Source organism: Amphiura filiformis, chromosome 7, assembly GCF_039555335.1.
Source record: "Amphiura filiformis chromosome 7, Afil_fr2py, whole genome shotgun sequence".
Lineage (NCBI taxonomy): Eukaryota > Metazoa > Echinodermata > Ophiuroidea > Amphilepidida > Amphiuridae > Amphiura > Amphiura filiformis.
This window is the reverse complement of record NC_092634.1, coordinates 67656509-67682808: the sequence shown is the minus strand read 5'-3', so window position 1 is coordinate 67682808 and position 26300 is coordinate 67656509. Positions and strand designations below refer to the sequence as shown.

General features: G+C 35.9%; 1 protein-coding gene and 1 non-coding gene across 2 annotated transcripts; one reads left to right on the top strand and one right to left on the bottom strand.

Annotated features, from left to right (window-relative positions):
- Window positions 1-265: 265 nt before the first annotated feature.
- On the bottom strand, window positions 266-24981 carry LOC140157528 (phospholipid scramblase 2-like). Its single transcript, XM_072180749.1, has 10 exons — window positions 24782-24981; window positions 17100-17155; window positions 15967-16093; window positions 14216-14293; window positions 12522-12598; window positions 11242-11381; window positions 9883-10006; window positions 8324-8426; window positions 7577-7635; window positions 266-5622 (listed from the first exon to the last, which is right to left on the bottom strand). The coding sequence occupies exons 2-10, from the start codon at window positions 17118-17120 to the stop codon at window positions 5575-5577; spliced, it is 777 nt and encodes a 258-aa protein (XP_072036850.1). The 5' UTR covers window positions 17121-17155; window positions 24782-24981; the 3' UTR covers window positions 266-5574.
- Trnav-uac (transfer RNA valine (anticodon UAC)) lies at window positions 15360-15436 on the top strand. The gene has a single exon. It is a non-coding gene; the product is annotated as a tRNA-Val (tRNA).
- Window positions 24982-26300: the final 1319 nt, after the last annotated feature.

Sequence of the window (26300 nt, the reverse complement as noted above, 5' to 3'; positions counted from 1 at the left end):
GTTTTAAACATCATATTAAATTTACCACAACTATGAACGCCGCGCCGAATTACTTTTTCATCAGGTGAACTATTTTAAGAAAATTAAATCATATTTTCACTTTAAAACGCTTTAAAAACATTAAGGGCTGGGGTATGAACGTTTGGACAGTATTTTTTGTGGGGACATGAGAGCATGCACATCAGACATATATCGAATTGCATTCTGAATACGAAGAATGTCCTTCTGATATCAAATAATTTTAAACACGGGAAAATACCCAATATTATATTTTTTAACAGCAAATATACAATTTTATTCACCATGTATTAATGCTAGCTAATTTTACAATCTTATTTAAAACAAAATATACAGCATTACAAAGTATATCTTAAACTTCAGTATAATGATTGACAACAAGACAATATAATTATGCTGTGTATGTAACATTCTTTTATAAGAAAAAAAAAGTAATATAAAATATAGTTTTTCAGCCCCGTTTGTATGTGAAAGTCTTGGGTATTGTATGAACAACAATTCAACTTAGGACGTACGTGCGTATTCAACATTTCGCTGGCTGCAGTATCAAATCATGCGGGTAAAATTAATTGCGTATAAAGCGTATACACACACCCGTAGCCGTGAAAACGTCACGAACTTGAAGCAAACCAATGTATAGTTGTATATAGGCCTACGTGCGTTGGTCTTGCCAATTTTGTCACTGATTAAAACAACTCCGTCACCTATAAACAGAATGCTTCGTTTTAAATGTAGCGCAGCGTTAAAGAAATACTTAAAATAATGTATGTACCGTATGTGTAACGAAAGACAAATGTACCGGTATGTATTCCACATGCCAGAAATAGAGACATGGCCTACGATATGACTACCGGGTAATAAAGAAGTCAACTAATTACGTCAACCTAAAGATTGGAAGATTCATTTCTCTAATAACCATTCTCATTCTACCCGTACTCAGGTTCCGTACTGGGGATTACATTTTACAAAATCTACAAAATACCCTGTCTATATGTTATAAAAAGTATGATATTATAAAATATAACTCTTTAGTTAAAAATATCACAAGAAGCTGGGTGTGACCAAAATTCGTTAAGAATCATGCCTTCCATAATATGTGAAATCAGACAAGATACCTTGATATAAATACTTCATTGAAAAGGATTGTCATTACTCATGAGCATTATAAATTTATCGATTTTGACTAAACATTTTTCAAAAATATTCAGAATTTTCAAAATATGTTTGGAAAAAAATCAACGAAATTTTAAAGCTTTCCGTGATATTTTAAGGTCATTTTTGCCTTCAGAAACAAAATCCCGACCGACCGACCCCACTTGAAAAGTCCATCCACCCGTAAAACAGGGGTTTTTTTTGTCGCCTTACCTCAAACTTCAGTTAACCCCCTGAGCACTACCTGTCGATCTAACATTGCTTCTGATAGGTCAATTACATGATATCTTCACTTTAACACCAATCAGAATGGAGCTTTGCAAACAATTCACCCAAATTTTTTTGATTGGTCCAATTGAAAATGAACACTTCTTTTTGGCCAATTGGCAGGTAGTTCTCATGGGCAATTGCATTGACTTTTGGAAATCACATGTTATGTGCTGGTTACCATAGAAACACTTAATAAAGGAATGACGGGTAGGCAAGATTTGTGAGCAAGTTTAGCCATGCCTTAGTTAACTGTATAAAAATGTAAAGTACACTGCAAAAACAGTGTTAAGCGATTAAACATTTTTCTAAACACAACGTTGTCATCACTTTGTAAACACTTTTAGAAGCTAAACATCATGTGTCAAATTTCTGAACATTGGTCAGTGATGGTGTTTAATTTCTAAACATCTGACATCCATATTCTAAACATGTTTCTAAAAACATTCTTGCCATCACTTTCTAAATACTGTTTTTGCAGTCTACTTATCTATTTCAGCTCCAGTGACACCTCATTAATTTCACAGTGTCTTTGCATGCATTGAAATAGCTATTAGCATTTTACTTTTATATAACTACCCAGCAAACACAACGAAGTTGTTAAAACGTTTTATACAAGTTTGGGCTTTGGTTTAAATAAAAACGTTTTAATAACATCAAATGTCGGGTTATATAAGGGTCATGGAAACGTTTTCAAACGTTTTGCATGAAAACACACTACAACAATATTTAAAATATGTTTTTAATTTTTTTTTACCAAATATTTTGTCAACACTTTAATTGTTGCAATAGGTTATTAACAAATGTTTTGAATGTTATGAGAACATTTTATACCCTTTATATGTCATTTCTATAACCCGAAATTTAAACGTTTTCTGGCAACCCTTTCTAACCTTTTGCGAATGATGTTAAAAACGTTTTGTGTTTGCTGGGTGGGCTGTAGTGCTAGCTATTTGCCCCGCCAGTGAAAACTAGCCTAATCTTAACCAGGATAATAATGCATGAGGTGTCACTGGATTTAGAACGGATAATACAAACTCGTGTATCGTCCCATACCAATCCATTCTAACACAATTTATATATTCAAACATTCACCGGAACATGCTATAATTGGCCCTATAATTACAAATCAGAAATAAATATTTTCATACACTTTTAAATGTTACGTGTTTGTGTAAAGTGCTCTTTACTTTGACTAAATATAAAACATTGAGAACGTGTTACATGCATTATACGTTGTGCTAAGATATTGAACCTCTCTACACCGTGTCGACTGCATGTAGATGAATTCCAGAATTGTACACTTAAGGACCATATTTGGAATTTAAAAAATACATTAAAATGAATACAAACAAGCCCTGTTGTTTAAGTGGTTCTCAAAATATCTCTTGATATTTTGAAAAAGTATCTCAGGATTGTGACTTTGATGTTAAAGCAACCACGCAAAGCCACAATGAAACGTTTGTGTCACATATCCAATGTTGATTAACATGATTAAGGGCCATACAGACTCCAAATAGAATATTCGTCAAATATTTTGAATATTCGTTCAACAACTCCTAATTCAATCTATTTCAATTCAATTTTATCTTTAACAAATATATATTGACAAAAAAAACCCCACATATTATATGTTATGTCAGATGTCTGGTGGAAATGGACTTTACACCATCAAACATTCCATACCAGTTAAACTTTACTGGAAATAGAACGGTGATGTATCGCATCAAATATTCTACATTCACTAAAGTCTGTAGCGGCCCTTACGCTTAAAAATCAATTTAATCTTCCCTATAAAACAAAAATGGCCTTTCTTCCTAAGATAGCATTAATGCAGTTCAATTAAAAAAATTGAAAGTTTTTTTTTTTATATATTCTGTTTTCTATCTTGCATGCCATTAAACACAACCCAATTTAAAACTATGAGTTGTAGAATTGCTCCAGTGGTTTTGATGTATCGCTGGCGTTAAATTTTACTAGGGTAATAAGACATTTTAACGAGCTTTCTTCTGATACCAAAAATCTCAGTTTTGATGAGGGAAAATGGAGGATGCAGCAGCCGATCAGGTCACACCCTTTAAATGTTCTATGCGTGTAAAATATTATAAACCAGTTATATTACAAAATATTACGAAATATATAATAGTATAATCATCACCATCAAACTATCTATCAAGGATTAATTCAAGAAGGCCAGATCTGCAATAGCTGCTCTATTGTAGCCTATTCTACATTGTATACATCTCAACATATTGCACCCGGCCGCTATTGCAAATAGGGCATTATTGCCTTAAACCCTCAGTATCTAGAAAAGTGTTAAAAGTTTCAACAAATATACATACAAGTAAAATGCATTGGTTTATAATTGAAGACCGAATTAAAAAGACTAGTTTGCGTATGACGTTCTGTCAACCAGACCAAAAATGCCGTAATGCGCAGGTCAGCAACCAATCACACTGCGCCTTTGCCCTGACGTCAGATGCAAACTAGTCTTTTTAATTTAGTCTTCAATTATAATTACTATTATTTTGTTGTGTAACCCATCATTGGTTGTGTTTAATATCTCATCCCACAAAGCACTGCAACAAATGACCCATCAGATAAATAGAGATTATAGAGTTTCGGTTAATTGTTAAAAAATTTCAAAAACAAATCTACATTGCTCAAAATAAATGCATCTCCAGTTCCTTTACAAATACTCATAAAACTGAAATAAGTAAAAATGAGCAATAGTCTTGTATCTTTAATTTGAGACATCATTGCAGAATGATTATTGTTGAAGCAATAATGGAGCCATGAATGAAATACTAGTGTCATCTTTATAGAACATTAAACTTGCACTTTCAGGAGTTCTTTAATCATGTCTCCAATTCCGGGTTCAAGTTTGACTTTTAAATCATCTGCAGTCAATGATGTCTTGAATTGAAAATAAGAAAACAAGTGCGCAATTTGACATTTTCAGTTTTTATAGTCGAATATGTAATTCTTTTAAAGGAACTGGTATCCCTGATTTATTTTGCACACTATACATTGCTATATATATATACTAATAATAATATTATTATATATCACGACAAAATGGTCATTTTTTAAAAGTTACAATCAAGTTACATTAAACAGTATTGTCCAAACAAGACGAAATGTGATAAAATCCGTCCAATCATACCATATCCAATTCATGGGTAAACGGTACCGGTATTGAAATAGGAAAAGTAAAGTTCACAAGGTATAGGGAAGGCACATTGTTTTGAAATTGATGATATGGGCAGTGTTGTATTTCACCTTGTTCCTCTTATCTCAATACGTTACATGAAGTGACAAGATAACACAATACAGGTAATGGCCTATTTGGCGTCAAAGCTTACAATTCCAACAAAATAAATAGCATTTTATGTCAATAACGCATCTTCCTGAGTTTTCTTTTTAAAATTCTACTCAAATCACACCTATACCTATGACCAAACTGCATCAACATGTACACTAAATGTGATGCAATGTACTACCAATTACAGATTCTCATTAATGTAAAATCAATATATTTACAATTAAAACAAAATTAAGGAGAACAATGGGTTATTTCGGTTGAAATCCATACACCCCATATGGAATACATGACCTTAAACTTCCACACTCCCTATGTGAGAGATTAAGATAAAGACTTCCACATGGGGTGTATTGATTTCAACAGGAATGTCCCAATGGGTGAAATGATACCTACACATCAGGGAGTGCCTTTTATGGAGAGCAAGAGCATTTCACTCTACTGCTCTCCTTATATCGGATATAGGAGAGTGAATTTTAGCTCTCCTTTGTTTACCATTATCTCCTTACATTCTATTGTAAATGCTCTCAACAGCTCTCCTTGAAGGGAATGCTCTAAAAAGCTCTCCTTGAAGACTCCAGAAGAGCTATTTAATGCTCTCCTGCAAATTCCAAAAGACAGTCCCTGGCACATTTAAAATTAAAGTAGAGTTGCATGGAGCTAAAAAATTTTACATTTGTCCCAGACTACACTAATCTTATACAATATTCATTCATACACTGTCTTATTTTATTACATACTGTTGCACTGCATTGTGGGTAAGGGATTCATTATCATCTCCAAGGTTACAACACGGAGTCTCATCATCTTATTCATTAACCGTTGTTGTTGTTGTCGTTTTGTGATTCTATGTACAGGTATTCCTGAAAGTAAAGAAAAGAAAAACCAAGAAATTAGCAATATGTTAACTGTATCTACTGTCATTCACCATCTCTATAAATGTTAATGCTTCGTAAACGTCATTTTGCATCTCGCACCCTTCTGCTTTTGTTTGCGTGTTTCAGATGCTGTCTCTTTTTTCTGCTTTTGATATTCAGGTTGGTACAGGGGCGGATCCAGGAATTTTTGATAGAGGGGGCGCCTTTTGGTCAACGACGAAAAAATGGTGTTAAGGGGGTTACCCCCCTCGAAAACTCAACGGTTTTGGCCCATTGTTTGCTGCTCATGGCCAAATTTGTTCATTTTTTTTAATTTCTTTCATTTTTTGTATTTTAAGTTGGGCGGCGCCCTTTGCTAGAGCAAAAAATAGAGGCGCGCGCGGCTCGCCCCCTAAATCCGCCCTGTGGTATATCCCTAATTTAGTAGTGTCTTTTCACTAATTAGGTGATTTTGACAATATTGTGTATTAATAAATTCACGCCTCACTAAACATGCCAAATGCTTCAATTTGATTCAAAAGTTCAATTTGTCAGCACATTAGTTGAAATCATACTGCATCTCAATTTGTTCAGGGCATTTTGCATTTTCCGTAAAGTGGAACAGGGCATCCGTAAAGTGGAACAGGGCAGTCTGCATTTAGTAACCCCTACACTCCCGGTTACTATAAATACTACTTTGATATATCCACACGTGATGCGATGATGCAGTTACCATGTGTACACACATGTTTTTTTTTTTTTGTTTTGTTTTGTTTTTGGACTGGGCAGCGAAACACCTGTGGCTACCAGTCGCCGACCTACTTCTTTGTTCAGCTTCTCTCTTTATTCCTATGGTGTTGCAATGTTTCACTGTATTGAAAAAATATCAAAGTTTTCCAACATTGACAACATTGAAATCATCAAAGTGTCAATGATTCTGACATGAAAAGGAAATTCAGTAGTACTTTTCTAACACTATACTTCCTTGATTAATAAAGCGGACAAAATTATAACCAAATCAGTGAAATCACAGTATATGTCATTGCTACAAGTGATCAGTATAATTATGATTTAAAAAACTGAAACTGAAACTTAAAGGTTGGAAGTATAAAATATTTGCAATATATTATATAACTCCAAAAAATTGTTTTGTTGACTTTGTGCTCATTATGTTAGAGCGTGTCACAAACATCCAATGTAGTCGATGTTTTCAATATTTTTATTTCATTGTCAATGGTCAATGCTATTGAGCATCACAACAGCTTATATTCCTTCCTTCTTTCCTTTCCATTTCCAAAAAAGCATGTGGGGGCATTATGGTTAATGAAGTTTTAAAGAAGCTCATTTCTTATTATGCCATATTCCACAACATGATCCATACTGCCCAATCACTATTAACCATGATGACCTCACTCTCAGCTCAATCACCTCCATTCAAGAACCATACCTCACAATTAACCTGAAGTTGTGGGGTATGAGGTTTTGTACCCAAAATACACTAGGTCATTCTATGTATGTAGAAGTCTAGTGGGGTTAAAGAACTGTGTACTTACAGATGAGCATGCTGAAATCATAGGGAATGCATCTATCTGAGCTGTGTACATATCGAATGCTTAGTGCCAGAAGTGGGTAAGTGTAATAGCTGCCATGTGTAGCTGCCATGTAGATGAGTGCAATACACTGTGTGTAAATTGTCAAATGTTCACAGGGCAGCTTTTGTAATTACCCACTTCTGGCACTGAGCAGTCAAAATGGGTATAAGGTAACATTGACTTGTCAGCTGGCACAGATTCCAGTCCAAACACGTGTAACTAATGCTATAAACAAAAAACAGATGTTTCCACAAGAGTTGACCTGATCAACTTTGTTTTCCTTTTAAAGATATCATATGATAATGAATTTTCCTTTTAAAGATATCATATGATAATGAAAATGCTAATGCATAATGAGTTATACTTACAATCAACATGGTTGCTCCAACCAACGCAGCTTTCATCTTGACGTCCAAATCGATAGGAACTATATGGAGTAAATAAATAAATAAGATAAATAAACAAAAACATAAACATTAAAAAAATACATAAATAAATAAATAAATAAATAAATAAAAACATAAATAAATAAATAAATAATAAATAAATAAATAAATAAATAAATAAATAAATACCGTATATGAGACCAAGAAAGGGACGATATATAGTACAAAGTTGTGTGAGTGGGGGTGAGAAACAAGACATTTTAATGCTTCTTGAAAGAGTGATGCTATTCTGCATTAACCCAATCCCACTTACGCCATATCAAAGCACCACATATTTTGTCTGCCTCCCAACTCCTCCCTAATCTCCTCTACCTAATAATTAAGACTCACTAAACTTCTATGTCTTCTTCAATGTCCTCATCTCAGTGACTTTTCAACATCCTCAGTCCCGTCCTCCCATCAGCTCCTACTACAATATATGTACTGTACCACAGTTGATGTAAATTATCCATCTTAATACTAATTATACCTGTAATGCTTTTTCTCTGCCGGGTATAATGGACTCGGATATGTAACTACTAAATGGTATTTAAAACCAATTATGAGAGCAGGAAATACGGAGCTATTATCCCGGACTATTATATAATATATGAAAGACAGCGAAGTACATAATTATCACTAAACAACACAATTTATTTCCTATACATTCGTTGACAGAAACGTGCTTACATTGAATTCCAAAGTGTGACACCTTGGTGAAGCATTCCCTGACTGCTCCAGCCCATTGCTTGGCGATGTTGCCTACCTCTGTTTCTCCGTCTTTAGAATAAACCTGAAATTAATTATTATAATTGGGGTTAGTCGTGTGCATATTAAGTAGCCTCGGGAAGTGAAATTATTACAAAATGTCATCAGTATCAAGGAGAACCGTTGTTAATAGATGTATTGTCATATCATTTAATATGGTCATCGCACATTCACATCTACAATTAAACCCACAGTAAACACATCCAAACTCTTAAGCGCTCCACAGACTCCGAGTATTGTACGTACAATATTGTATGCAACATATCTACGTTATTTTATCTATTGCCATTCTATTTCCAGTAATGTTTAAGTTCTAACGAATGTTTGATGACGAAAAATCGATAATATGTTACATGTAATATCTAGTAGAAATATATTATCGATTTTACGTCATCAAACATTCGTTAGAACTTAAACATTACTGCAAATAGAATGGCAATAGATTAAACAACGTAGATATGGTGCATACAATATTGTACGTACAATAAAAAGTCTGAATACTGCTTTAGGCCCGTATGCACAAAAGTGTTAGACGGGGTCTAAAGTTAGACCTGATCTAAGTGGAATTTAGTCCCAGGAGAAAGGACATTTTCCTTTACATTTTCTAAAGTTATTTTGTACTCTAAGAAGGACCATTCCTGATGGAACTAAATTCCATGTAGACCAGGTCTAACTTTAGGGGGATGTCATTTTCTTCGGAAGGGGTGGGTCATGAATATGTCGGTGACCGGAGTAAAAATTTTTATGACCCCCCTATCGTGAGCTAAATTTTTTTACGACCCCCCTATCTGGGGTCAAAAGGTTTGCGACCCCCCTTCCGCTTACACAGACTGACTACAAATTCTTCATCGCTGGAACTAAGACGCGAAGCGCACAAAAACTGTGAAGAAAGTGTGCAGAGCGCGTTAAAACTTTGATCGTTAGTGTAACGAAGGCACGTGGAGGGCGCTAAAATTTTGAATCATGTAACTAAAGATTGTGTGTACATTTTGATTGCAAGTTGAAAGATTGTGTGCGCAGAGCGCGCAAACATTTTGGGTCACCAGCCCTTAATAATTCTATAACCCCCTAATTTTGATGTAAAAATTATAACCCCCCCCACCTATTTTTTGGTCTAAAAATTCTATGACCCCCCCCCCCAGTATATTCATGACCTACCCCCTTCCAAAGAAAATGACAACCCCTTAGACCAGGTCTAACTTTTTTGTGCATACGGACCTTAGTCTCCTACACGTCTAAACATACACATAATTATAGAATAGACCAACAGCACGGAAGAAGATATTCTACTATAATTACATGTCCTATTTTAAAAGTGCGGTGGAGTTCTTAAAAGAAAATGCAAAGACACGCTCATGGATGACTCATCAGCATATGCCAGTAGACATATCTGTCATCCCCATACACCCCCCCCTCTCTAATACCCCCACACCACACCTCTTGTCATATACAAGCAGTCTTTAGGGAATATATACTATTACCTTGAAGTCCAAATCTTCAGTACAACAAATTGTCTGACAAAGACAACACGACGGCCCCCAAATATGGAATACCACTTGATCTGTAGCGTCTTTAACCTCCAAGTGAGGCAACCACTTGCTTCCTCTGATGGAAAAAACATGAAAAATAAAACATATTATTGGATGACCTCTTGAGCCCTCCTTATCAATATTTGACAACTACATCTGTGCCTATGTAACTATATTATTGGGTTGCTATATGCGTAATTGTGTATATATTTGTATTGTGAAAGCTGAAAGCATAGATACTCATGTGCTGGATGGAAGATCACCCGGAAGATCATATGTTAGGCCTAAAATACTCCTCCATAAAAGCCTATTCGACAAGAAACATATTCGTTCCTCAATCTCTGTTCCAACACATTTTTATCCTCTAGTTCTAAAGAATGTTTATTTGTGCAAGATAAATTTTATTTCATATCAAATATCTTGTGGGAATTTAATATCGATCTTACCAGGTAAAGAATTACCACATATTGAATGGACATAGATCGAACTTCTTAAAGAGTGGTCTGAACCCTGGAATTATGGAAACTTTGGGGCCTCATAACTGCTAAATTGTTGGTCTAAAGAATATTAAAGTATACATTTTTTAGAATGGCAAATACTTGATGAATTCATCTGTGAAGTCAAATTTGGGCCATAATGCTAATTTTTGGAGAAAATCCCCCAAAACGGTTTTTTTTTTAAATTAATTTTTAAATACTAGATAAAAATATCTGGGAACCGGTTTTTTTTTAATTATTATTATTATTATTTTTATTTTAACCAACTTTGAGCAATTTGAACCAAAAATGGTAAAAAATGCTCAATTTTCACAAAAAAGGAAACATAAAAAAGCCTGATTTTAAACATTTTTGGTGAAGTTAGTCAAAATGTTATCTAGTTTTTAAAAATTAATTTTTTTGTTCCAGTTGGGCCAACAAAAAAACGTTTTGGGGGGATTTTCTCCACAAATGAGCATTTTGGCCCAAATTTGACCTCACAGATGAATTAATCAAGTCTTTGCCATTCTAAATGTGTATACTTTAATATACTTTAGACCAACAATTAAGCAGTTATGAGGCCCAAAAGTTTCCATAATTCCAGGGTTAAGACCACTCTTAAATCGACTATTCAACGTCGAACAAAAAGTATAAACCATTGCTTTAAGGGCCGTTGAAACATGAAATATTATATAATGATGAATATTGAGTGCATGTGTCAACAATAGTTAAACAAGAGTGATTCCAAATAAATTGATAATTTGCATTGTGTGACATTAACTGTATCCATGATGTCGAAACATGAACTGTTCATTGGGCTATATAGGCTACTTACGCGTGACGTATTTTGGCAACAACTTGTCCAGGTGGGGATTCCACGATGACTTCATCGGAGCAGCAATCAGCTGAATCAGCACACCAACATGATCCAGCACTTGAACAGCATTTCCATGGTCGGTGTATTTTAATCACTTGCTACATGACACAAAGACATTATGCATATAAAATGACATGGGGTTAGTATGCAGTATAGTAGAAACAACTAATAAATTACGAAGTGTGTCAAATTGCCAGATCAGACAAAGCAAGTTCAAAAAATGAAAATTGTCTGTAAAATGACCTCAACAAATGACCCATGAATGAAATTTTACCACATATCATTATACCCAAGGGTTGTTGCGTACAAGCCCTATTGAAATCAGAAGATGTCGCTTTAAAATTTTTGTCACACACAACATACACACATCCCACCCACGACGCTCCTTGTGATCAGCGGGGACAATACAATTCTAACGTATTTCCCAACAGTTAACTAGAATGCTATATTATCATCGTCTGATATCACGAATTTGTGTGCATAGTTCATGTTAAAATCACAATACAACTTCAGACAGTGCACTCTTAGAAAAGAGTTCAAGACTGTCAATACCGTAAGCATGTGCCTATTAACGAGTTCCTTGAACCAGAACATGATTTTTAGGATAGTTTATTAAATAACTTTTTCATTTTTTTTTCTTGTAATTTATAAATATCTGTATAACATAATATTTACATATTAGAAGAAAATAAAAATAAATGAAAAAGTCTAAAAACTACCGTAAAAATTTGTTCTTGTCCGAGCAACTCGTTAATAGGCGCATGCTTATTATCAAAATTTTACGGTATGCAGAAGCCTCGAGAAGAGGCCGAAGGAGCTTTTCAAGTTATAAACTTTTTCTTGGAGCATGAAGAGTGTGTGATTGAATCTAATGTTCTCACTATTTGCTACAAATTGTATTGAACCTACTGTCTTCGTTCGACTTCAAAATTTGGTGTTGTTTTAAATATTTGTGATGAGTATTATCAGGAGTATAATTTTCTAAATTTCTGCAAGTCTCATTAAAAAACACAGATTTATATAGCACAATTAATTACATAAGACCATTGCGCGTTACAGAAAGCCGTTAACCACTTCGATATCCCAAGATACACCTTATCAATCACTAAACATCATTCCGGGATGCTGCTTTATACAAACGCAGTACCCTAATCAGCCTTTATATATATAAATAAAAAAAACCATCGCAGCAAGGATCAGCTGTATTTTAATACCATTATACATGATTTATAGCTTACCAGACCTGTGTTATCAGTAATGGTCATATTGAATTCACGATGACTTTGACACCAACAACGACAGCAGAATGAAGACTCTAAATGTAAGAAATGAAAAAAATGAATAACAAACAATTAACAAACTAATTCGATAGAGCTCTACTATCAATTGGGGGGGATAAGTAAGACTAATACAAGGCATAACTGGTGCAATTATTGTTGCTTCTGCCATATTTATTATTATAAAGGGTATATATGGTTACTATACCGGGTAATTTTTACCTGGTAAATTGACATATTCTTAAAATAGAGAGTTATTGTATCCTTTATAAATTAATTTTAATGAAAAAAAAAACGTATGAGACTATTTTAAGATAGTACTACCAATGCATACCTGCCAACATTGTAAAAATAAAAATCTGTACAGGGTGTGCGCGAAGCACGCGCTCACGGTAACGGCGCATACTTGCCTACCTTTGGAACTAAGGTCAGTGTTTAATTAGAGCGAAGCGAGAAGCGAAACAAAACTTTGGAAAAAAAGAAGAAGTTATAGACCCTAAATTACTTGTTATTCAAGGTTGGGAAAAAAAATTTAATGTTTGTTTTTTTTAATTTTTTTTTTTTTTTTTAATTTAAAAAAAAAATTTTTAATCAAAGTTTTTGGCAACTTTATATAGAGAACCACTGGACCTATTCTGAAGTGCTAGGATTATTCACAGGTAATTTGAAAAAAAATTACGAAAAAATTACAGTTTGTTATCCTTAATATGTAAACCATTACCTCTTCATGTATCACATATTATAGATGCATTGGTTTTCCATGCATTTATAATATTTGCTACATGAAGAGGTAAATATTGGTTAATGGTTTGCTCATTAAAAATAACAAACTGTAATGTTTTCGTAATTTTTTTCCAATTTTTTTAAAAATTAATTGTGAACGATCCTTATGATCTTAGCGCTTCAGAATAGGTCCAGTGGTAAAACGCCAAGATTTTTTTTTTTTTGCATTTTCAAAAATCGGATTTTTCCGATTTTTGTGACCTTTGACCTCAAAAATCGGAACGTTCAGCACACGGAACTGTATTTGTTGTGAAATTCTTTGTGGTTCCTATGATTACTTTGACATACCTATTATGGCCGACAAGACTGGTACTAGAACAAATACATTTGCAATTGATATAAATGGCCAAGCTATTATTATTTAAATTCTTCTGAAGTACACTGCAATAACCTATCACACGGAACGACCTTTTAAAGAAAAATAAACTAAGGCATAAAAAGACAGTGGGATTGTATTAACATCCGTGTGCAACTTAGTTTACGGTTGTCTTTTTTAAATGACTCATTCGCAAACTAAAATAAATAACTTTTTTTTCTACACAAACAATAGAAAACACATACCATTACCAATCTAGCATATCATGCAAATGTATTTTGTTTTACAATACTGCAAAGTTGAGTACAGATCATATTAACCATGTTAACTCACCCTGTTCTTGGTATGATTTGAAAAAGTCTTGACAAATGGGCTACATTTGTATTCTAGTTGAAATCCATATACCCCCTGGGAAAACAACCCCTTAATCTTCCACACAGGCATTCAAGTGGGTTTATTTGAATGGGTGAATCCATTTGAAATCAGCACCACCTGTGTGTGGGAGATTAAGGTCATGTCAACTGGAATAGCCCAATCGACAACCATGACAACTTACCTTCATAAGCAAAATACACCTGCTGCCCCAACGAGTTCTTGATTTGGTAGCGATTTTTGAAGTCAAAACCAGTCAAAACTGTGAATATAAAATTATCAACAATTTAGTTTTTATTATTCATTTCACCACTCATTTTTGTGACCAAAAAAATTACCATGTTTTTGGTTGTACAGGGGTACAAATGTCAACTTACTCCAATTTTAGCAAATAAAAAATGGTGTCTAACGTAATTGCTCGTCTTGACATAAGAATCAAGAAATGGTACAGAACTTTCCTTTTACACTGTTCCTTCTGTTTACTTGACTTGTTATATGCAATGGTCAATGACATTTGACCTTGTTTGCCCTCTATCTCAGCACAGGAACACAGTTAATATACATGAATAACTTTAATACCACCATTTTTTTTTTCAAAATGGGAGCAACCGACATTTTTACCCTGTAGGCCTACATCCAAAAAAAGCAACATGTTCCTAAAATGTGTTTTTTTGTACGATAACTCCATAACGATAGGTCGTAGATAGCAAACTATACCTTGTTTTAGTCATTGTGATCAGATAAGTAATTGGGTATGCCTGTCAACAAGATCGGAACATTTTTTTTATCCCTTTACGACCTGTAGTGACCACTAGAGGTCACCAAGGGTCGAATCCAAAATGAGCACACCTTAAAATCAACACTGGACCTTGTACTTTATGGAAACTTGTGGAAATTATCATGCTTCTTAAATGAAGTGCACAATAGTTCTCAGTTTGGGAGCTTAGCAGCTTAACAACTTCGAAGTTTTCTTTAAAAATTCAGAAATTTCAGAATATACATTTGAATGACCATATTTGGAATCAGCATGAAAAATGCATTCAAATGAGTAGAAACAAGTCTAGTTTTAGTTCAGAGGTTCTTGCGATACCTCAGTATCATGTTGTGAATTATGACCACTCAAATAAGTGAACTTTACATGTAGATGTACTCATCATGTTTCCATGTTCCGGTGTGTAAGCCTCTTCCCTTAATTGTTTGTATGATTATAATATTAGGCTGGCGGGTAAGCATCATTAATTGATCTCTACAATGGTATGTAATGTGTTGTTTGTACTGTTTACCCTGACTGCTCATATAAGTACCAGACTTGAGTCCTGTTTATCAGGGCCAGTCTGTGTAGCTCAGTGGTTAGAGCGCTCGCCCTACAAGCGAGAGGTCTGGGGTTCAAGTCCCCGCACTGGCAGTTATGTCCGGAGTTTTTACTCTGCTGTATATCTGCTTATGCATGCCATGTTTCTATTTGTACATTCATAATTAATTGTGCTAATGTGCGATGCCTAATTCTTCTTTCCCCTGTGTGTTAAGGGACCGTTCACAAACACTTGTAAGGGGGGGCCTGATGCAAAAAGGGGGGGGGGCAGAAATTTTTGACCATCCTAAGGGGGGGCCTGAAAAAAATGACCACAAATTTTCCTGGAAAAATTGAGTTTAGGGCCTATATGCTTTTCTATGGGGTTGACCCATAATTTTCATGTCAAAAAGGGGCCCTGAAATTTTCGAGGTCTGTAAAGGGGGCCCCGAAAAATGTTTGTGATAATTTTTTTTTTACATCAGCCCCCCCCCCCTTAGTGTTTGTGAATGGTCTCTAATATATTCAGATTAAGCATCATTAATTTGATCTCGTGCGCTAGTTGTAATGTTTCCATGTTCCAGTGTATGATGCGTATGTACCTCTTCCCTTGTTCATACTCATCATGCTTATTCAATACTTACTCTCCATGACTTCAAGTTGTTGATGTACTATTAACTGGTCCAGTTGAGTGAGATACTCTAGACCTGGTGGGCAGTTTGGGGCTCCACTGGCAGGCTTGGACATCACCTGGGTACCAGGTGCGAAACCCTATTGAAAGAAACAAGAAATTAATATTGACTCTGATGAAGGAACGATGTTTTAATCACTGCAGACATGTCGTGCATATAATGTCACGGTCTACGATTTTATATGAGAAAATTCTAATAAAAATACTCACATTGAGCATAGTGTCAAACTGATCCGGATCAAAATAGTTAATTAATTGATGGATTGGATGTTTGATTAATTGAGATATTAATTAATTGATCAACCAATTATTAATTGAATGAACGGTTGATTGATTGATTTATTGGATATAGGCCTACGTTTGATAAATTGATTGATTAATTTGGATCATTTTATATTATCTGGAGCCCTGGAACTCAATATTTATCTCAACCGGTCAAACAGAGTCATACCCAGCAAATGCAGATCGTTTTTGACATTATTCGCGAAGGGTTAGAAAAGGTTACTTGAACACATCCAAATATCTGGTTTATAAGGGTAGGCCATAAAGGGTTTACCACGTTTTCACAACGTTCAGAAACAATATTCTAACAATTTTATTTTAAGTGTGGACGAAATATTTGACAAAAATGTTTGCAACAAATATTTTTACGTAACATTTTGACAAAATTTTAGAAATGTTGCTGCAGTGTTTTTTCATGACCTTTATGTAACCCGACATTTAAAGTTCTTTCGTGTTTATCAAAATCAAAACCCAAATTATATTATTCTGTGTGAAATTGTGACTCAAAATAAATGTTGATCGGGAATATGAAAAGGTCATGCATAATCCGGAACTAGCTCAAATTGATCTCCTGAGAACGTGTCTTGAACAGTGTTTCTGATTGGTTAATGACATGATACTATTCATCTGAATGACCAATTAAAATGCGGCTTCTAAATATGTAAGCTAACTCCTCTTCAGCCGGAATCAGCCCTACCGACATTCTTATTATGTTGCTGATCATGGCACAATAAATCATTATCATGATAAATAGGCTTCTTTTAACCAATCAGCAGGTAACACTGGTCCCGAGAGTATACTTACAACAACAGGATTGGTAGCCATGGTAAACCTCTCGTGTTTTCACCTGATGAGGAATGCTGTAAATGTAAAGAAGACAAGAACATTCATCGGCAATGTGATGAAGTCAAAGGTACTACTTTTAATAAGGACCGTATAATAATTATATTGGTAACAAAGACGGCCCTTGCGATATATTTGTACTCAGAAAAAAGAAAAAACAATTTTTGAGTACACGGAACTCCTTATCCGCGAAATATTGTGACCAGTTAAAAAAAAAAAACCCGTACCTGCAGTGTGTATGGACGGGACCGACCGAACAACATTTTCCAGGGTTTTTTTTCTTCTTTTTTTGAAGGGGGGGATTTTCTGGCTATATGAACGGCGTTTTCTTGTTTGCAAAAGTAGATTAAAAACGAGTACATAAAACATAAAAAATTTTACACATTGTTATTTTTTTAATAAGGGCCTATTTCAAATATCGATCTTTCCGCTCACAGAATTCCCATGGTTTTTCGTCGCCTAAACAAAAGCAATATCTAAACTAAAATACCAAATGAAGTAGTCAATAATTTCATTCTGCACATTTTGGCATGGCACAATGCGACTTTATTTGCCAATCTTATACCAATTTAAATGGAAAAGAGAGCATTTCAAAAGTGACAAAAATTTACATAGACATTTTTCTTATTGTTAGCACAGTGAGTGAATGTTGACGCTGTAATGAAACTCCGGGGGGCACTTCAATTTGAAATGGATATAGGTGTAGGGCTGGCACTTCCGCACTAAGGGGCATTCGGTGAGAGCAAAATGTAAAAAATATGGGGTCATTGGGTGAGAGCATGATTTTGGCATTCATTGAGAGCAAAATGTAAAAAATATGGGGTCATTGGGTGAGAACATGACCTTTTTTGAAATGGAATCTTTGGGTGAGAACCGAAACAGCCCCACAGAAACCTCGAAAATCGAATTTTTAGTTCTAAATGGCTTCAATTAACAAAATCAGTGATAAATGAAAGTTGCTGTTCAAATTGAACTTGTAAGGGTCTTTGGGTGACAGATCAAATGGAAAAATAGGGGTCTTCGGGTGACAGAGCCGGGACAGAGCATGTGTTCGTTAAAAAATATGGGGTCTTTGGGTGACAGCGATGCTGAAAAGGGGGTCTTAACAGCCCTACATACGCGCCACCTCCAAAGTTGAAGTGCCCCCCCGATGAAACTCTTTCCATAAATTTCCATAATTACAACAAAGAACAAGATCATCACCAGTACCACCGTCATCATTATAATCCTATGATTATGATGAAAATTGATTTTAACATCACATGCATATTATTAAACGTCAGCAAACAATAGGTATGGTCATATCAACATGCTTCACGTGACGCTATACAAGGTCATGAAGGTAGATTAAAGGTAACAGTACTAATACCCAAAAATAAGTCATCCACAGAAATTCCAAACATACCATGAATTACATAAATAATTGCAATAAGTCATCAAAAAAAACGTGACGTCCGCGGTTTGAAAGTCAAAATTATTAAGCCTTGAATATATTTGAATCTTTTCAATCTAATATCATTGTGTGATTCTATCATTCTATCGACCACTTATTATTATGTTTTTTGAACAGTAGTGTCTAGGCTCTCACCGAAAGACTCTTAGTTTTGAACTGCTGTCCGGACATCCTCGTCACTTCCAAAGTCGAGTCCCCACTGGAAACATGCGAGTATTTATTTTAGGGGAGGGGGGCTTTGGGGGCGCGATCGGGGTAAAATCAGGGGCGGCAAAAAGAAGGGCGGAGGAAGATGAAGTAGCGGCAATACGAATTATTAAAGAAAAAAGGGCGAGGCAGAATGGGCGGCAAGAAGAACTATTAATGAAAAAGGGCGGAAAGTTATGGAAAAGGTTTTCAAACATGGTGTAATGAAAATATACCCTTTTGCACTGCCACAGAGCAGTCTATTGGCAGCCCAGATTTGCAATATGAAGTTGACGTACATGCCCGGAACAATACTGACTCAGCCAAGTGGAAAATTAAAAAAAAATCTATTGAATCCAAAACGTTATATAAAAAAAAACGGTAAAGAATCAAAATCAAGGTTAAATTTTGGACACGCTGAAATCACGTGCCAATAATTCTTTACCCACAAATAGGAAATAAAGTAGCATTTCCAAGTCATGACAGTCGAAAACCCACTTTAAAGGAGTATTTCGTGATCCTAGCATCCTCTATTTATGTCATTTTTCATTAGATACGAAAAAAACCTATTCCCAAAATTTCAGTTGATTCCGATTTTGCGTTCGCGAGTTATGCATGATTTTGTGTATTACACTGCTCCATAGACAATGCGTTGTAATTTAGTTCTGGTGCACCAGAACGAAATTCAAATTTCACGATATCTTTGCTAAACGAATTAATCTGCAAGAAATATTTTGTACATAAACATTATGTAGCCAGAGGTTTCCAGTGATATAAAAATCTCAACTTTTTTTTGAAAAGTGGGGGATGATGCAATTGATGCTGTGGATCACGAAATGCCCTTTTAAATATTGGCTGCGGAAGGGAGTATTTCATGTAGGCTTCACATCCACATTAACTCGCACCTAAAACATCGTTGATGACTAAGATTTAGGGGCTATATGTAATAATAATCTGCCTCCCGGCAAAAAGAGGTGTCAAGCAAGTTTTGGCACGGGAAAATGATGGGGCAAGCAATTTTGGCCGGTTGAAAGGGGGAAAAGATTTTTTCGCAAGTCAACAAAATTGGGATTTTTGGCATATACATTCATGGGGTATCCGTATACCTTCTAAAACGCTCTAAAAAGGAAAACAGTGCGGAGACAGTGCAAACTTAACATGCTCGCTATACGCTCGCATCATAGAGGGGCATTCAAGATCATCAGCACACTTAAAACTACGGGGTCAAAAAATGACCCAAACGGGGTCATTTTTGACCCCAGCATAGTTATCAACTAAACACCATACCACTAACGGGGTTATTTTGACCCCATTGGTCGGGGTCATTGCAATGACTACGTATTTGGGTCAAATAGTAACCCCATTGGGGTCAAAATATTACCACATTTCGGGGTCAAATGAAATGACCCCTTCAAAAGGGTTGCCTTATTGGATTACTTAATGACCTCATTTCGGGGTCAAATGAAATGACCCATTTGAAAGGGTTGTTTTATAGGGTTACTCAATAACCACATTTAGGGGTTGTTTGGATTTTTTAGTAGGCCTATGGTCATGCTGGTCCCACCAGGACATAAGTGTGTTTCTGCACAGAGAAAGCATTACATAAACAGCAAACTGCAAAATGCGTCTGTGTATCACACTCACACACAGTCAGTCATCGCATATGACAGTTCACGTATTTAAAGCTTACATGATATAAGCTTATAACAACTGCAGCCAAGACACCAGCCACGACAGCATGAAATTGGAATGAATCTGCGTGCATAGACAAGGGTCTATGCATCCTTGCAGTCTCACTTTTCAACTAACTTTTCATATTCCATCATGCAGACAAGCACACACGACAATCCGCTGAGCTGCACAATCAGAACAAATATGGCGCTGATGTGACCACGTGAGCCGATGCACACATGTGTGCAAATAGTTCCGAAATGCAAGTCATTATAAAGTTGACAAATTGGGTAACTTCGGTCAAAAAATTAGTTTTATTTATTAATCAACAAACATTAATTGCAGCTCATGTTTAAACTCATTTATGAATTGAGATTTTCAAAGCGGAAGATTGAAACTGATATCAATGCGCGACGGTATCGGCAAAATGACCACTAAGTTTTTGACCACGTTCGTCGTGGCTAAAATGACCTCGTGAATGTGGTCAAATTAAAACAGTACAACCCCCCTTGAAGGGTCAAAACAACCTCAAACGTGGTCAATTCAAAATGACCATGGAAAATATAACCCCGTAGTTTTTAGTGTGAGGTTGCAAATATGAGTTCCCAAAATAATCGGTATCCGTATAGCCAAGTACAAGGGGTGGGGGAATTTCGTTCTGGTATACCAGAACGAAATTACAACACATTGTCTATGCATAGACCCCCGGGGGGGCACTTCAATTTGAAATGGATATAGGTGTAGGGCTGACACTTTCGCACTAAGGGGCATTCGGTGAGAGCAAAATGTAAAAAATATGGGGTCATTGGGTGAGAGCATGATTTGTGGCATTCGGTGAGAGCAAATGTAAAAAATATGGGGTCATTGGGTGAGAACATGACCTTTTTTTAAATGGAATCTTTGGGTGAGAGCCGAAACAGCGCAAAAGAAACCTCGAAAATTGAATTTCTAGCTCTAAATGGCTTCAAATTTCTTTGTTTTATCAAAATAAGTGACAAAATCAGTGATAAATGAAAGTTGCTGTTAAAATTGAACAAGTAATGGTCTTTGGGTGACAGATCAAATGAAAAAATAAGGGGTCTTCGGGTGACAGAACATGTGTTCGTAAAAAAATATGGGGTCTTTGGGTGACAGCGATGCTGAAAAGGGGTCTTAACAGCCCTACATACGCGTCACCTCCAAAGTTGGAGTGCCCCCGGGCATAGACCATGGTCTATGGAGCAGTGTAATAACATAATCATGCATAACTCGCAAGTTACGCAAAATCGGAATCGGCTGAAATTTTGGGAATAAGGATAAATGTCATAAAAAGAGGATGCTAGGATCAAGAAATACTCCTTTAAGTAAGTAAATATGTTGGTGCACTTTCACACGTCAAAACATGCACGTTGACGTTGAGGCCTGATACCGAGTATGACATGCTATTTAAAATTCCACTCAGCTAACCAATATTATTCCCAAAATAGCTACAACAAACAATATCTTCCAATTATAGTTTCTTAAAAATTATTTTTACAGTGGCGCGCGAGGAATTTTTTTCGGGGGGGGGGGGGTGGGCATTGGGGAAAAGTGAATTTCGGGGGGGGGCCAACATATTTTTTTTGCAAAATTGCAGCATGCAAAAAGTGGATATTTTCATTATTTTGGGTTTTTACTGTGGGAACCGGGGTGCAACGTGTATTTGATATTCCCACTTTGCCACGGTTGAATTTTGATCGCATCAGACATCAATGTGTATAGCCCCTATCTATGCGCTATGCTTTGCAAAAAGCAAAGATGAAAAGTGATGTGAGATATTGCCCTTTAATGCCCTATAGGCCAACGTTATTTCAACCAGGTAGGCCTACAACAAAAACTAGATCCGTCGTGTTTCTATAAAAGGTTTAACATATAGGCCTACTAGTAGATACATGTACATAAAAAGCAGATTCCGTTCTCTATCACTCTTTAAAGGAATAAATTTCACAGCCCCTTTAAGGGGGCTGACATTTTCTTCGGAAGGGGACCCAAATATACCGGGGTCATCAATTTTTGGGAAGAAAAATATTGAGGGTCATAAAAATGTTAATTACCAAAATGTAGGGATTCATAAGATGACCACAGATGGTGTGTTAATTTTATTCAAAAAGCCTGATTTCAATACAATTTTAGCTTGTGTATAGGGGTAAGGTGTATCGGTGGTGGGGGAGGGGGGTTATAACATTTTTGTTACTGAAATAAGGGGTCGCAATTTTATTGACAGCGACTTTTTGTAAATTTTGGACCTCCCCCTTCCCTCCTTTCCGAAGAAAATGCCAGCCCATGGATTATACAATAGTTGAGTGCACAAGTTCTCAGTTCAACCATATAAGACTTTTTAAATAAATTAGACAATTTCTTACTAACTATTTATTAATTAAGACATACGAAAGTTAGCATATAGATTACCACGGATATGAAACTACACGAGTTTGGTCAAACGACTTATCATGTAAAGTAAAAAAAAAAGAGATTACCATAAATTAGTTTCATAATTAGGCCGTATAAAATTAATGTTTTGGTTCTCGTCCAGAGGATTTTCATGAATTGATGAGGGAGGGAGGTGTTTTTTTTTTGTTTTTTTTTTTCAATGTAAAATTAGCATTGTCAGTAGTTTTCGGTCTTCTCCAACAGTGCTCGAGGAAACGATGGCCCTTTTTTTTTTTTTTTCAAATGTGAGATTCTGAGGATAAACCCCTAGAGTACCACAAAAGACTTGGAAGTGATGCTTGTTCTCTAATAAACTTATTTATGTGTATGAAGATTTCATAAATCATTCCAAAGTCTAAAAAATTGAAAAATCTTTAAAAAAAATAAAAAATCTGACAAATCCCAGAAATTGAGGAGGGAGGGGACGAGAACCAAAATATTAATTTTACACGGCCTTATTTAAGTTCATAACTTTTTGATAAAATGTCAGGGGTGTTTATTCAAATTCAAATTTCGCGATATCTTTGCTAAACGAATTAATCTGCAAGAAATATTTTGTACATAAACATTATGTAGCCAGAGAATTCCAGTGATATAAAAATTTCAATTTTTTTTGAGAAAAGTGGGGGGATGAGGCTGTGGATCACGAAATGCCCTTTTAAGACTGAATTGTGGACAATTTTTTTTCAATTTCAGCCGAAATTACTCCCTGGATCTATCACCATTTTTTTCGACTAATGGCAACTTCAATTCTATTCGTAGCCAGTAAGCCTATTAGGGCCTACTCATTTTTAACTACAAAGCCATACATTCCTTTACTGTCTATGTTCTACCTGTAGGCTTTTAGGCCTATTTTCACTTTTGCTGAAAATATTTTCCCTTTTACTTGACCCTTGGCAATTGAACTAAAACTTGGTCCTAATTGCAAGTTATTTTTACTCTATTATTATGTCCTTGTACGGAATAAATAAATAATCAAGCCCAAATTACCATCCAGAGGCCCCCATGTTTTTTTACTCTCACGAAAGTCCGTCTTAATAAATAGGTCTACTTTTTATAAATTTCACAACTGAATTACCCCCCCCCCACCCCTTAGTAGAAGTAGGTCTGAACTATATTAATCAGAGGGCTATTTAATATTAGCTATTATTAAAGCCTAAAACCAACTGTGCTGCTTTCATAATCATTGAAGCAACACAGAAGAATCTTCCCACCCGCCACCTCCCATATGCTTCCCACCCCTCCCTCGGCCTGACAAAAATTGCCGCTTATAAATTGCAGCTTTATTATGTTGTTAAAATATTTCGAACAACAATATTCAATCCCGTGTATACAATACGGTATGCATGCACAATTGCACATATGTAGCCTAAAAAGGCCAGTGGTATACACATTAATTTACCTTTGCTCTATAGGCCTATTAATATTTGAACATAGGCCTACGCTTTTGTAGACTTTTTTGTCGACCCACTTAATACTCTTACACGATATGATGAGATCATTAATATATTTATATATATAGGTTAATTAAGCAATTTTCCGGAGCAGTGCCTGGTAAATTAAAATTTTTAAAACTGGTTTGTTGTTTTCACAAAATATAAAGTTAAATATTCTACATAGTATTCACCACTAGATGATGGGACATTTCAGAATAATTTTTGTTAAAATCTGGTCAAACCAGCGTAAAATGTGCATGAAAGCGATCGTACTTGGCTATGCATAAATGACTGACCTTGAGCGCTGTCAACGTTAACCTAGATCTCTGCTGCTTATACACAGTCAGAGTCAGTGATACACACAATATGCGTGCAGGCTATAGCCACATAAATAATACATGGAAATTTTTTTTTAATTGCATGCGGTTGGGTAAAGAAATAAGACTTACCAAATGCCAGCTTCAAAGTAGTATCTAAATAACAACAAACGTAGCTTGACAGTCTAGAGAAAATCGACTGTATTGACGAGGTCCTACGTCATACACAAATACGTTCTAAAATTGTGTGAGGTGTGGTCGGTTGCTACCAATCAGGGTTTACCAGCATAGTAAAAGGACATGTGATAGTGATACAGCAGGAATCCCATTACATCGATAATCGCTGCCACAGCAACCACCACTTTCACTCTTAACGCTCAGATCGATCCGTTGTTGTATTGTCGTATTGTCTGTGTATATTGGTTTACGAGTTGGATGTAAACAATCATCAAATGCACGGTGGTTAATAATATGGTTGTGTAATCCCATGAACAGTGTTGCTAGCCCCACGCCTTAGGTGCCTAAATTGGGCTACTTGGCACTTGCCGCTACTCAGAAACAGCCCGGACTTTAAAGGGGCATTTCGTGATCCACAGCCTCATCCCCCCACTTTTCTCAAAAAAAGTTGAGATTTTTATATCACTGGAAACCTCTGGCTACAAAATGTTTATGTACAAAATATTTCTTGCAGATTAATTCGTTTTGCAAAGATATCGTGAAATTTGAAACTGGTGCACCAGAACGAGAGGGGGGGCCCTGAAATTGTTGAGGTCTCAGTAAAGGGGGGCTCCGGCGCGAAAAAAATCATCCGCAATGATTTTTTTTGCATCTGAACCCCCCCCCAACAAGTGTTTGTGAACGGTCCCTTATAGGCGTACATGTTTGTTTAATAGGAATGGAACGCTTAAGCAATAAATCAATTTCTGTGGTCGGGATATTTTTTGTTTCAGGAAGAAAATAATAATTATGGTTTTACAACTTGTTTTAACAGATTAAGTCCCATTTTATGCTTTGTTTCTTGTACTCAGTCCAAAAACATACATGGTCGTGGTATGCCAGTTACCCCACCAAATCACCAAATTGGGGTAAATGGAACGTGGGTCAACAAGGGACATTACTTGGAGCCTACCCGGGGGGGGGGGGTACTCCAACATTGGAGGTGAAGCGTATGCAGGGCCGGGTGTAGGGCTAGCTGTTAAGACCCCGGGTGTAGGGCTAGCTGTTAAGACCCCCTTTGTCAGCATCGCTGTCACCCAAAGACCCCATATTTTTTTTACGAACACATGCTCAGTCACCCGAAGACCCCCTATTTTTCCATTTGACCTGTCACCCAAAGACCCTTACAAGTTCAATTTAAACAGCAACTTTCATTTATCACGGATTTTGTTACTTATTTTGAAAAAACAAAGAAATTTGAAGCCATTTAGAACTAGAAATTCGATTTTCGAGGTTTCTGTATATTTTATATTTTGCTCTCACCGAATGCCAAAAATCATTCTCTCACCCAATGACCCCATATTTTTTACATTTTGCTCTCACCGAATGCCCCTTAGTACATGCGAAAGTGTCAGCCCTACATCTATTTCCATTTCAAATTGAGGTGCCACCCCCCTCCGGGAGCCTATATTCATAGCTATATCTACATTGCATA